General features: G+C 50.5%; 1 protein-coding gene across 1 annotated transcript in view; it reads left to right on the plus strand.

Annotated features, from left to right (window-relative positions):
• The window catches only part of SMAD7 (SMAD family member 7), a 30,770-nt gene that overhangs the window by 7,181 nt on the left and 10,457 nt on the right, over nt 1-13,132 (plus strand). Inside the window, exon 3 of the mRNA XM_007943824.2 lies at nt 2,292-2,366. Within this exon, the coding sequence (XP_007942015.1) occupies nt 2,292-2,366 (75 nt within the window). The remainder of the gene's footprint in view (nt 1-2,291; nt 2,367-13,132) is intronic.

Below are 13,132 nucleotides of genomic sequence, written 5' to 3' on the forward strand. Positions count from 1 at the left end.
TACACAAAACTAAAGTGACATGGGTCAATGCATTTTTTTTTTTTTTGCAGTGTTCCCTCCCTTCCCCTCCCCTCCCACTCCTGGCAACCAGCAAAGAGTTTCCCTCCATATATCAATCTTCCCTTGACCTTCCACAACAACGACCTAATACTATATTTGTCCTTCTGTGATTGACTTATTTCACTCAGCATAATGTCTGAGGCAGGGTTTCTATGTGGACTTTAGTAAAGTTGGCGTAGGCAGTGGTGAATAATGGGGGTTTTGTGTATTTTTGTTTCATGGGACTGATTAGTTGTAGTTCATGGACATTGTTTTTGTTTTAAATTGTTTGGAGGGAGGTGTAAAGTTGGTTTCTCAGCTGGAATGGAAATCCTCTGCGTTAGCATTTTAGGTCCCTGTGTTGAGCACCTGAGGGTGACAGGAAATTGAGGAGAAGCTTGAAGTGTAGTTAGGGCAGATAGGATCTGAATATAAAAGATCAGTAAAGGCAGCAGAAGAAAACTCCAAGTGCTGGTGCCAGAAGCTGGTGCCAGAAAGGTTTTGCAGGAACAGAGGACAGGGAGTCTCACAGATCTGGGGTTGTTTGGGAAGGCTTCTGGAGATGGAGGTCTGGATGAGGCCTTGGAGGAGGTAGGATGCTTTCCTTCTGACTTGGAGCCTTGATGATGGTGGTCTGTGTCATGAGCTGGTGGTTATTATACATGTGTATGTGTATGGTTATATGTATGTATGTATAGGAGCTCTGGTGGTAGTGGTTAGGGCATTTGGCTGCTAAGCAAAAGGTTGGTGGTTCAAACTCACCAGCTGCTCAATGGGTGAAAGATGAGGCAGTCTGCTTCTGTCGTTTTTATAGCCTTGGAAGCCCAGTGGAGGTTGCTATGACAATGAATCCACTCAATGGCAGTGAGTTTTGTGTGTGTGTGTATACAAACAACGAAACCTGTTGCCATTGGGTTAATTCCAACTCATGATGACCCTACATACCGAACTGTTGTAGGGTTTTCTTGCCTGTAATCTTTGGGGAAGCAGATTGCCAGAACTTTCTTCTGTGGCATAGCCATGGGGGTTCAGACTGCCAACTTTTCTGTTACTGTTGTTGTTATGTGCCGTCAAGTCAGACCTGACTCATAGTGACCCCTCCTTGGGTTTTCGAGACAACATCACTATGGAAGTAGATTGCCCAACCTTCCTTCCGAGGAGGGGCTGGTGGGTTTGAACCACTAGCCTTCTGGTTAGCAGTCAAGTGCCTTAGGCACTATGCTACCAGAGCTCCTACTGTTACTAGTCGAGTACAAGTCTTTTGCACCAGCCAGGAACCTTACATGGGTATATGTTGCGTGCTGTTGAGTTGATTACAACTCTTATCAACTCCATATGACAGAGTTAATGGCCCCCATAGTGTTTCCTAGTCTGTAATCTTTTATGGGAACAGATCACCAGGTTTTTCCTCAGCTGGCCAGTTGGTAGATTAGAACCACTACCTTTTCAGTTAGCAGCTGAACGGTCAACTGTTGCGCCACGAGGGCTCCTTACGTTGGTGTATAACCCGGGTACAAGTCATTGAATGATACCTGCGATTTGAATACTTTGTTGTACTTGAGTTACACTGCAGTTGAAAAAGAAAACATAGTCCCTGCAGCTCTGACGCCAGTCTTAAGAAACTCCTAACAGAAATGGGAAGTTTATCTTCACAGAGATGAGCAAGGCATTATCTATGGCTGTGACAGAGGCGCCCCTGGGACTAACCAAGGTTTGCCCTTGATTTTCTCTGGAAAAGCTGTGGAGCAGATGAGCAACCAGGCTTGAGATTCTGACTCATATCGACTCCCGTTGGGTTTCCAAGGCAGTAAATCTTTGACAGAAGTAGATTGCCCCATCTTCCTTCCTCTGGCTGGGGGGTTTGAACCGCCAACTCTCTGGTTAGCCATCAGACCTCCTCAAGCTTGAGAAAGGAGAGCCAAAACCTTTGCTTTGACCTTGGGAACTGCCTGGTCTCCTCAATGAGGAACTTGTAATAAAAGAGACATTCCAGCCAGTCTGTGATTGAGCCTAACTTGACTAATGATTAGCTGGCTGCCCAGAACCCAGACTGGTGACAAGGTGCTGTGGTCTGTCTTGTGATGGGCAGCAAAGCCAGAGCAGACCATTAATAATCAGCATCGTGGTGGCGAGTCAGCCACTTGGAATGTGTGGTCTCCTTTAATGCGCCTTAGAATGTGCTTAAAAATTAATCTTGGTGTTTTTATTTGTGTGTGTCTTTATTTACGCGTCTCTCCTCTTTGAATCCACAGCAGACTGTCCCGATGCAGTGCCTTCCTCCGCTGAAACTGGGGGAACGAATTATCTGGCCCCTGGGGGGCTTTCAGGTAAGACACTTTATCCTGTTTGCCAGGCAGTTCCAGGCTCTCTCGAAGTAACGAGAGGCTGGGAGACTAGGGGTGACTCCTGCCACCCTAGCTGGTCTGGTCATCATTGCCATTTTCATGAACGGTACATTGGATGGACCCTTGGTGGCTTGGTAGTGCCCTTCAGCTGGTCGTCCTGTGGTGTCTTCCCTGTGAAAACATGAGAGGGCAGCTGGGGACTGGTTATGTGCTGTGAAGTACTCGGTGGTTGTTTGGACAGGGTCCTGGCAGGTAGGGCTTCCACTTGATGACTTTGATGTCGTAGGCCCATTGTATAAGCTCACTCTTGCTCTTGCCTTTTGTGTGTAGGGTGACTTGAAGGGCCTGGTTTTGCCTTTGGAGAACTTGTTGAAGATAGAGCCCAGGCATGGCATGGAGTTCTGAGTAGATAGCCTTTTAGCCTCCCTGCACATCCTAAGCTGCAGGGGCTTCAGTATCACCTGTCTGGGAGACAGCACAGGAGGGCGGCAGGTACCGCAGACAGCAGGAGCTAAAAACTGCTACTACCTAGGAGGGTGGGTTATCCTCAGGGCTCAGGGGCGTAAAACAGGGCCTGGAATGCCAGCATTCCTGGAGGATTATGGGATTGGATGAGATAAAGCAGATAGCCAGAGCACCATTGCCCCCGAGGGACATGCCAGGAGAGTGAGAAAGTCTTTGCCCTGGATGGTGGGAGGCATTTTAGTATTTTTCTAAAGATACCCCATTTCCACCTGTGCTTCCATCTCCCCCCATTATGTCATTCCTGTTTGTCTTTTTTTTAAGAACTAGCTGAAGCAAGAGAGAAAGTAACCTTAAAAAAAAAAAAAGAGTTCCTGTACAGTTCTGGCTGTTTGGCATTTCTTGCCTTTGGACATTGCGGTGCAGTCCTGGCAGCTAAGCTGGGAGCTGTGAGACTGTCACTCGGGGACTGTGGTACACCCTCTCTTGTGAGGTGACCTCTGACTCACTGGTCAAGCTTTGCCCTGTTCGTTTGGGATGGCCCCCTCTAGGAACTGAGCTTGTGAGAACCTCTTGAGGGAGACCCTTGTTTGCTTTCATTTCAGTGCAATATATACTCTGACTGTTATCTGAGAGAGAGAGGGTGTTGTTTACCCAAAGCTTCTAATGAGACTTGAGCAAGGAAAAAAGGGACCCAGGGAGGGGACAGTGGGGGTGGGGTGGGGTGGACCCATTAAAGGAGGGAGAGCATTGCAACCAACACTGCTTTCCAAAACTGTGAGAGTGGTCCCGAAAGAAAGACGACCAAGGAGAGGAAAGGGTCTGGGCAGAATAACACACTCGGGATGTTGTTAGATGGTTGTATTTTTAAAATCTTGAATGTGCTGGGAGGAGCCCCGGCCTCTCTGAACCACATGAAATAAGCAAAGGAAGTGGTAGCTTTTGAAAGGGGGCTTTTCGGAAGGCTTGTCTTATTGATAACATCTTGTCTGTCTCCTCTGCTGAAGGAAATGACGAACCCACTGAGCCAGCCTCCTTACTGTCCTCAAGAGCTAAACAGGGGGACCCACGCAGCCTCTACTGAGATGGGTGGGATTTGTGTTCCCAAAAGCCTTTCTAGAAAGAAACTGGGGATGAAACAATTTTTAATCCCCCCCCCCCCCACACACACACACCACCACCAGGTAATTGCAGCCATTTAGGTTAATGAGGGGCTGCTAGGGAAGGGGTGGTGTATCTGAAGGGATCACATGGTTTAATAAAACAGCACAAAAAAAAAAGGGGGGGGAACCCAGAGCCTCCACATGAAAGAGCATTTGTTTTGAATTTTAGCTCTTGATTTACTTAATTCCCAGGGCTTCAAAGTTTGAGCCGTTTCTTCTTCCCTTTTGGAGCTGGAGCATCGGATTAATAATGTGCTGAGGGGGGCGTCATAGAAACTGTTACTTGGGTGGATGTCACTGGGTTTCGGGTGTCTGGAGAGGAGGGGATGGGCACCAGGAAACCTACATCTGCACCCTTTGTTGTGAGAATGCCCCCAAAAGGAGACTTCCAGTGGCCACGGTCCAGGGCCGAGGGTTTTGCAGATGGAGAAAGTCCAGACCCTCCTCCTTTCTAGAAGTTGATCTTTTCTGTGTTGGGTGGGGGGGCGGGGGGGGAGGCTGGGTGTGTCTGCCTTGCAGAGAGGATGAGGCCAGTGGCCCCAGAGAGGGTTGTGGTGGCTGAAGGAGGCAGGGCTGGATAGTGGAAGGAGTTAGCTGAGCTAGAGGATGGGAGCCGGGCCTGCTTTGCAGGGGGGTGAGGGGACGAGCGGGGCCTCAAGGTGTGGGGTGCAGTGAAAAGGCCCACAGGGTTTGTCCTCTCCCCCCTTGAAATAACCACTCTGAGTGTCTCTTTCACGGCCCGGTGTGCTGATTTCCTTCCTGTCCTGCCCTGGCTGAGAGCAGGCTTCATGAATGGGGCTCAGTTTAGGGTGGGAGGAAGGTCGGCAGCAGAGCCAGGCCTTGATTCTCTTGGCAAGGGAAGAAGGGAAGGGAAAAAAAGGCAAATGTGAAAATGTGGTGCCTCGGTGGTGGGGGTGGGGGCTTGCTCAAAGGAATGCCCCTCCAGACATGCTGGGTGACTCCAGGGCTGGCCCGTCCCTTTTCCTGCCCCTTGAAAAAGGGGGTAGGGAGGACTGGGAGTGGGTGTCCTGGCTGGGGATCTGCCCCTCTGGTAGCAGCTGGAATTCCAGCATCGAGACAGGCCCCCTCCTGTGGCTTGCTTGCATGGCCACACCCCATGCCTGCACGGTTCTCGGATGGGAAAACGTTTTTAGAAGGCAGTGACTTGGTTCCAGGAGATTGTACTTGCATTTCTGACAGCCGGCTCTCTGAGACAGATGGATGGCTCTGTCGCGGTGATTGCGCGTGCGCACGTGTAGACATGCAGAGAGACAGTCCTGTGCACAGACACACAGCACACAGATGCCCGCAGCAGACTTGGGGAGAGGCGGGAGGGTGGTGTCATGGTAGCCTCTCTCTCTCTTTTTTTTTAAATTGTGATTTGAGTGAAAGTTTACTGAGCAAATTCATTTTGCATACAGCAGTTCATACACGTTTTGTTTCACGATACTGACTGCAATTCCCCACGATGTAACAGCTCTCTTCCCACTTCCTCCCCATAGTTACCTCTTCCCTGTGTCCTTCTTTCCAATGCATTCCTTCCCCCAAGCTATCTCTCTGTGCAAACACTGCCCTTCTGTTCTCCCATGATTGATGGCTCTCAGGAGCGTATCCACCTGATGTAAATGTTCACCCCATATGCCCGTCTATTGTTTGACTGGAAGCCATGGGAGTGAGTTCAGTTCCAGATCTGCAGGGTAACTAGGGGCCAGAGTCTTGGGGGTCTCACCAGGCTCTATCAGACCAGCAAACCTAGTCTTTTCTTTTTATGATTCTGAGTTTTGTTCCACATTGTTCTTCCACTCTCTGGGATCTTCAGGGTAGCCTCTTCATGAGCTTGTGGACTTTGGAGGCAGGGAGTGAAGGTAGTGGGTTGGATTTGAATTGGGTCTGGCTGCCCTTTGAAAGGCATGCACAGGGCTCTGGTGACCACCTGGATTCGAGTCCATGGCCCAGGATGACCTGTGTTGGAGAGGGCTGCATGGAGGGTAACTTTTAGGTTCTGCTCTGGTGGAAATGGAAGGGGTTTGGTCTGTGGGCTTTCGCTGTACCCCTGATGATTAAAAGCAGGGGTTAGACGTTGTCTCCTTTGCAGCCTCCATCCGTGGATTCTGGGGGGCTTTCCTTTAGTCCGTCTGCTTTCTTGGTTTGGGTGGGATGCGGCATCACCCCCACCCTTGGGAATTCTAGGTTATTCCGCTGCACATCCATCCACCAGCCTCCTCCTTTATCTGTCAGGAGCTGGCTGGGCAGGGATTGAAGGCCAGCAGCCACTTGTAGTTATTTAAACTTCTAAAGGTGTCACCCTACATTTCAAGAAGGGAGGTGGATGGCAGCAAAGAACTAAGGACTGACATCTCTTTCGGGGCTTTGCGGGAACTCTGACGATTGGCTCTGCAAAGCTATGGCTTATTGAAGTGACATTGACCTAACAGTCCGAGGGTGGCCAACTCCTTTGCTGAGGTCTGAAGATTCACTTAAGGCTTGTAATTCCAGGTCTAGGGTATGGGCGTGTCCTTAAGCCAGCATCCACTCCAGGAATGTGTCTCTGATCCCCGCTGGCATCTGTGTTAGCCTCAGAGGGGGCCTTTAAAAATACTTCTAGACTCTGAATATGCAGCCCTGGCTCAGTGCACTGTCAGTTTGGGCTCAAACCAAGCAGCTTAGGGAAGAGTGCTCCATCCTGTTTGAAGGAAAGTCATTCAGCTACATGTGCCCTGTTATTTATTGTCTGGCTTGGATGGGTGATAGTGAACTGAGAGTCTGGGCCTGGGTGTCTGTGGCATCATTTAATGCCTCCTTCCTCTGGGAACAGGCGGCTTGTGGTTTCATGAGCACCCTCCTGCCAGGGGGTTGAGCTCACAGCCCAGCTGGCAGCTCATTCAGGTGGCTAAGAAGAGCTTGAGCTCTCGGGGGACCAGCATGAGTGACCACAAGTGAGCTCCTTTCATCCCTCATCCCCATCCCCAAAGCCACTGTGAGAAGTCATAGTCTGCATCTCACTGCATGCAGTCCGTGTGTTCAGTCAACACCAGCATCACGACTCGGGGCTAGGGCCAGCTCACCCTGCGCACACCCCCTCCCAGATGAGGACCAGCCGGGTACAGCAGCTTCAGCTGTTTGCCCCAGGTCACGAACTTACCTGGAGAAAGGCTTGCTGATAAAACACGTTTTGTCCTGGAAAGAATGAGGCAGGCAGGCAGGAGGTAGACGCAGGGTAACGGCATTTGAAGCCTCTGGAACAGATTCAGGCTGCTCTGCCCGGCCAGACTAGATGGGCTGCGGTCTCGTGCATCTTCTCAGTGTAGCAGAACAGGCCTGCCACCCAGGGGGTGGAGGCAGATGAAGGCCGGGTTCCTTCTGGCCAAAGACTAGCACACCAGCTCCCCTCGCTGCACACGCATTCCTGGGGCCTTCTTAGCAGAGCCTGGCTGTGGCACCTCTGTGGCATCTCTGTGGCAAAGCCTGAGCCAGTGGGCCAGTGAGTAGGAAGGACGAAGGATTCATAGTCAAGTTTGGGCTCGTTTGCTTCTTCCTGTTGTGGCCCTTGTACCATAGTAGGGCTCTTAACAACATGATGACCGACCCCCAGGCTGCTTTCTCTCACCTGTTTTGGCTTTGAAGCCAGAGCAGCAGTTTCAAAGACACTGTCTCAACCTGACAGGAGAAAAAAAGGTGTAGGGCAGTAGTTCCTATTCTTGCCTGCCCTTTAGTCACTTCCCAAAACCCAAACCCACTGCTATGGAGTCAATGCTGACCCATAGCAGCTCTGTCGATTCATGGCAACTCTTATCAGACAGAGTGGAACTGCCCCAGAGGGATTTTGAAGGCTGTCTATCTTTACAGAAGCAGACTGCCACATCTTTCTCTTGTGAAGTGGCTGGTGGTCTAGACCTGCCAACCTAAAGGTGTTGGCCTCAGAGGGGGCCTTTAAAAATACTTCTAGACTCTGAATATGCAGCCCTGGCTCAGTGCACTGTCAGTTTGGGCTCAAACCAAGCAGCTTAGGGAAGAGTGCTCCATCCTGTTTGAAGGAAAGTCATTCAGCTACATGTGCCCTGTTATTTATTGTCATTTTTAAAGGCCCCCTCTGAGGCTAACACAGATGCCAGCGGGGATCAGAGACACATTCCTGGAGTGGATGCTGGCTTAAGGACACGCCCATACCCTCGACCTGGAATTGCAAGCCTGAAGTGAATGCTTAAGCACTGCGTCATCCAAATGTCTTGTAGAACCACTCAGGACTTCTTAAATCACAGTCACCATCAGTGGGACTTGGGCATTGGGATTTGTTGAAGCTCAGGTGATTACAATGTGCAAACAAGTTTAGAAGTCCCTGATATAGGGGCCGAAGGGGTCCATGTTCCTGCTGGACCTGGACTGGATCTCGTGTGGTTTCCCTGGCAGGAGGGCAAGGTTTTCTTGGCTGCCTTTTCTGCTCCCTTGGTGAAGAACTTGAACATCTTTCTTTCTGAGCCGCCTCTCTCATGAGATTTTTGCTTGATTGTGGAAACATTTGCGGGAAAATGGTAATTAATTCTGCACCTTCTTCCATTTTGTTTTGCTGTTGGGAATAATGTTGTTGAAAGTGGACCCTGTGGTATGGGCTTTCCTTTCGGGATGATGAAAGTGCTGTGGGACTACAGACTGCTGCTGCTTGCCCAATAGTGGGGATGCACTCCCCCGGACCTGCTAATGCACAGGCGGTCAGTTTTACTGTTATGTGCGTCTTTTAAGTACATGCAGATATCTGGGTAATAAATAAAGAAGAATGGTTGTGGAGAGGAAAACCAGGTGCCTGGTATCCACTGGTTACAGACACCTGTTTCCAAAGCTGAGGTCTCCTGGGGGCATGTCTGATGGGCCGGAACGTGTCCCTGTCTTGTTTTACCTGAAGGAGCAAGCCAATCTCAATCTTGGTATTTATTTTTTTGGTTGACCTTCCTTTTTCCATATGAGCTACAGAAACCAGAGGTTTCCTCATTCCGAGCCTGACCTTCCTGCCAGGGGAAGTGAGTGCGCTTGTTCCTACTCTGTCCAGATGCTGCCTGTCCCTGGCCTGCTCACAGAGCCCTGGCCATCCAGGCTAGCCCCATGAAGATGATCAACTAAGGTCATGGCAAGGGATGCCTCCCAAAGCCCAGGGTCCACCCCTCGCCCCGCTGGATGATGTCGGCCCTTCCCCTGGCCCTGCTGCCCCCGCAGACACAACCCCTGGTGGGCATGTAGTCTTCTCTGTGTGTATAAGGGTGCAGAGGCAGAGTGTAAACTTGCCCGGGAGTCCTGCCTTTGCTGGAGCCTTGTGAGAGGATACTGTATGGAGTGGCCGCTGGGAGGTCACCGCTGACGGTACCATCTTTCCCACTCAGTATTGAATGGCTGGCCCGGAGGCTGGCTGCGTGCCTACTGTCACAGAGAGGCTTCCTCTCCCGGCTATTTTCAGCGGGGAGATATTATTAACTTCGGAGGCACAGTTCTTGATTTAGCGGTTAATACACCAAGAAAGCAACCTGCACTTGGCTGAGTAGTTCCACCTAGACACAGTGGCTCACTTAGGGGCTCAGCCGGCCCCCGGCCCCTTGTCCTCCTCCCTCTGAGGTCTTGGGTATCTGGGTTCCTGGCAGAGTTCGTGTGATTCCACGTCTGTTGTCAAGAGAACAGGTTTTTCCAACCAACTCTTTTAAAGTGGTAGAAAAGGATAGATAGTATTTCTGTTTGAAGAGCGGAAGATTTGGCGAAAGGGAGAGGACACTGGAAAAGGGAACTTTCTGTGGAGTCGAGGACAGTCGCGGAAAACAGGGTGATAACTTTCACCTTGTAAGTTGTTCACAGGAAGTATTGGGATAAGACAGGAAATTGCATCATTCCTTTTATGAGAAGAACTCCAGAAAAAAAGTTGTTCGTGAAAGGTAGTGACTGAGAGGAGGCTAGCCCGGGTTTTGTTTTGTTGTTCCTTCTTCCCTTCCATTCCCACGAGAGCTTTTAGGGCATTTTCTTTAAGAAAGAGGCTGTTTGAGAACTTTATGTTATTTTTATTATTTAACAAAATATTTTACCAGAAGGGTCACCTTCAGTTGAAATGCTAACTGCAGCCTTATTTCCCAGTTTACTAAGGAGCCTTTCAGGGCTGTTTTAGCTTCCGTCTCCAAATGGTGAGGCCAAGCAGTTCTTGGCTGGAAACTAATTTTGGTTTGGCTGCACAGCCCTCAACACTGCGCCCCACCCAGCGTCATTAGCTTAGTTTTAACTTGCAGAGGAAAAAAAAAATTATTGTAATTTTTTTTCCCTTGGTGGGGGTGTTGGTAAGAACTCACTCCAGCTCTTGGCCTTTTCACCCCAGTGTTGCCTTCCCCTAATGCTGATGCCTGGCATTTTGTAGTTTGAACTCAGGGTTGCTTTGTTTTCAAGGCACTGAACTCCTCCCAGGAGTGCCTTAACTTTCCAGGGTACCAGTGGGGAGCGGAGAGCAAACAGGGCCTTAGAGCTCCCCCTGGTCCAGCTGGGGCCCTAGCTTAGATGGCAGTTAGCCCCACAACTGTGTTTGGCCCCAGGGAGAGGGCCACTGTCACCCGGGAGCTTCCCTCAGAAGCAGGGCTTGCCCCAGACCCGCAGCCTTGTGGGAAGAAGGTGGTATTGCCTTGGGTGTGTCAGCCCCACTTCCTTTAACTCATCGCTGGGTTTCTAAGTCCCTTGTCTGGCGATGTCACTGTGCTGTGATCTACATGCATGTGACAGGGCCCAGCCAGTGGTGCCAAGGAACCCTCTTGGATGGAGACAAGAAAGCTCGACCTGTGTGTGGCTTGCTCACTCCCTACTCACTCCACCCCTCTCCCCCTGGCTTTTTTCCTTAGCGTGCTTTGTTCTGTTTTCATAACACAACAAGAGCCCTGGGGTGTGTAAAGGCATTGTTGAACACTGGGGGAGGGTAACTTGTCCAAACAGAGCAGGACGCCAGAGCAGAATGCTGTGGGCAGGTGCTGTACCCACCACGGGTGCGGAGCTGGCACCTGGCTGGGAAATACCTCTTGGGATCTACTGCGGCTGGCTGGGAAGTATCTACCCTGGGAGCAGGCCTCCCACCTCCCCAGAGCACCCAGGACAAGAGCTTGTTGGCCTTTCTGGGTGACCCCAGCCTGGGAAGGGTTGCTCCCCTCCCAAGTGAGTGCCAGCCTTGCCAGGTGGAGAGCTGGCTGGGCCAAATAGTGTCAGATTGCCCAATACTCAAGGTAAGCACAGGCTTACTTATGCTTACTTACTAATCTGTAGTGAACAGTTTCAAATGACCTGTGGTGAAACTCTGTGAAGCTGTTCACAACAGGTTGCTAAATGAGCACAAGTAAGCCGGTGAGTACCTTGCTTTTTTGGGTAATCTGCCCCTGGGGGCAAGTGCTTTGGAAGAACCCAGTGTATTGCATTCATTTCACATGTGCTTATGTATTTATTGAGCACCAACTCTGCTAGGTTTTGTGCTGGGCACTGAGGGTGCCATTCTTGGGTCCAGATAAAATTCAGATTAGCGGATATAGTGGCTGGAGTCCACTGGTGGTGTTGGATCAATGAGGTGGAGAGGGCGTTTGCTTAGGAGTTGGCCCCATCTGGAGTCAAGCAGGAGGCGGCCCCTCAGAGCCAGTTCCCTCACTCCCTAGAGGAGCCGCTGGTGAGGCGTGTGTGACAGGGCAGAGGTGCAGGAATGGGCCTCTGGGTGGTTGTCTGAGCACACGGGGTGGGCAGAGCTCCTTATCTGCATTGCCTCTGCTTTGGTTGTGTGGTCTGTTGAGTTAAGATAAAACCAAGCTTGTGGGTAAACACAGGTCTGTCTCCTCCTCCAGTTCTGGTTCCAGACCTCGTCCTAACCCCTGTTGTGCGATTACTGCAGTAGCAGCAGCACAGAAGGTATGGGTATCGTCAACCAACCTGCCCCTGCTGCTCACCTAGGCCTGCTGGTACCTGGGAGCACAGAGCTGAGTGCAGCTGCAGACCAGGAGATGGCCGAACATTGGAAGGCAATACCAGCCAAAGGGGAGGTGGGACGCTTTCAAAGCCCAGGGTTTTCACTTGCCCTTTGTAACTCGAAGACCACCTGGGGATAAAACCCTGGCCTTTTCATTTCTAACTCTGGATGTTCAAACCCATTTCTGAAGTCTTGGTCTCATGTGTGAGGCCTTGGCTTCACCCAATTTGGGGTTGACAGGAAGTAATCTGACAAGCAGGCATGAAGGTGTTTGTTTTCATGCTTATCCTGCCCTTGTGTGTTCTCCCAACGCCTTTTGATGACTCCAGCACTTGGAGCTCTTCTGGCTTGGGGATTGTTTGAGGACAGGAGGGGAAAACTGGTCCCAATTCTAGATTCATCTTACAGAGCTAGGAGTTGCTGTCTGTCCCATAGAAGACAACTCAGATAATGTATCAGCGACTGTTGGTGGCTCATGAAGTTGTTTCTTAACTGCCTTTTTCCTGTTTGATCATGGGGCTGCAAGGTGTCAACTGGGATGGTCCTTCAATAGAAGTAAAAATGATAACGACACCAAGACAGGGCTGTGGTCCTTGCATTTTCTAGGGTGCCACTCGGAGGTCCTTCTCTCTCCCACCTTCCGCTTCTTTCAATGACTGTTGGAACTGTCCCCTTTCCCAGTAGGCTGAGTGAATGTCCAAGGCAAGAAACGGTCATAAAAAGCTGCTCAGCTCAGAAGGCATTTGAGAACCTCCTCAGCCACAGTAGCTTCGTAACCAGCACTGCCCCTCACCTTGGTTAATCAGTAACTAAGAGGGAAAAAAGCAAAAGTTGAGTTCTCACTCTCTTCTGGGTACACAGTACAGTTCTAGAAAATAGATGGGCCCCTCTCCAGCTCAGTGAGGTCATGGTAAACCACCTCACTGGGGGGTGCTTCTTGGGGAAAACCCTGGACTGTTGGGCATGGTGTCATCTGTCACTGCAAAAGTTCCAAAGTCTCCAGTCCAGAAAGGGTCTTGGAGACTGTTAAAGTGGGAGGTTTCTGTCTCTAGACAGCCTGGCCTGTGCTCCTGGGCTGAGGGTGGAAGGTTCAGCTACCTGCTGGCCTTGTGGCCTTAGGTGAGCCATTTTTGTGTCCTGGGCCTCAGTTTTCTTATCTGCAAAGGGATTTG

This window comes from Orycteropus afer, unplaced genomic scaffold (genome assembly GCF_000298275.1).
Source record: "Orycteropus afer afer isolate SDZICR_OR568_19922 unplaced genomic scaffold, OryAfe1.0 scaffold00113, whole genome shotgun sequence".
In the NCBI taxonomy this organism is placed as follows: domain Eukaryota; kingdom Metazoa; phylum Chordata; class Mammalia; order Tubulidentata; family Orycteropodidae; genus Orycteropus; species Orycteropus afer.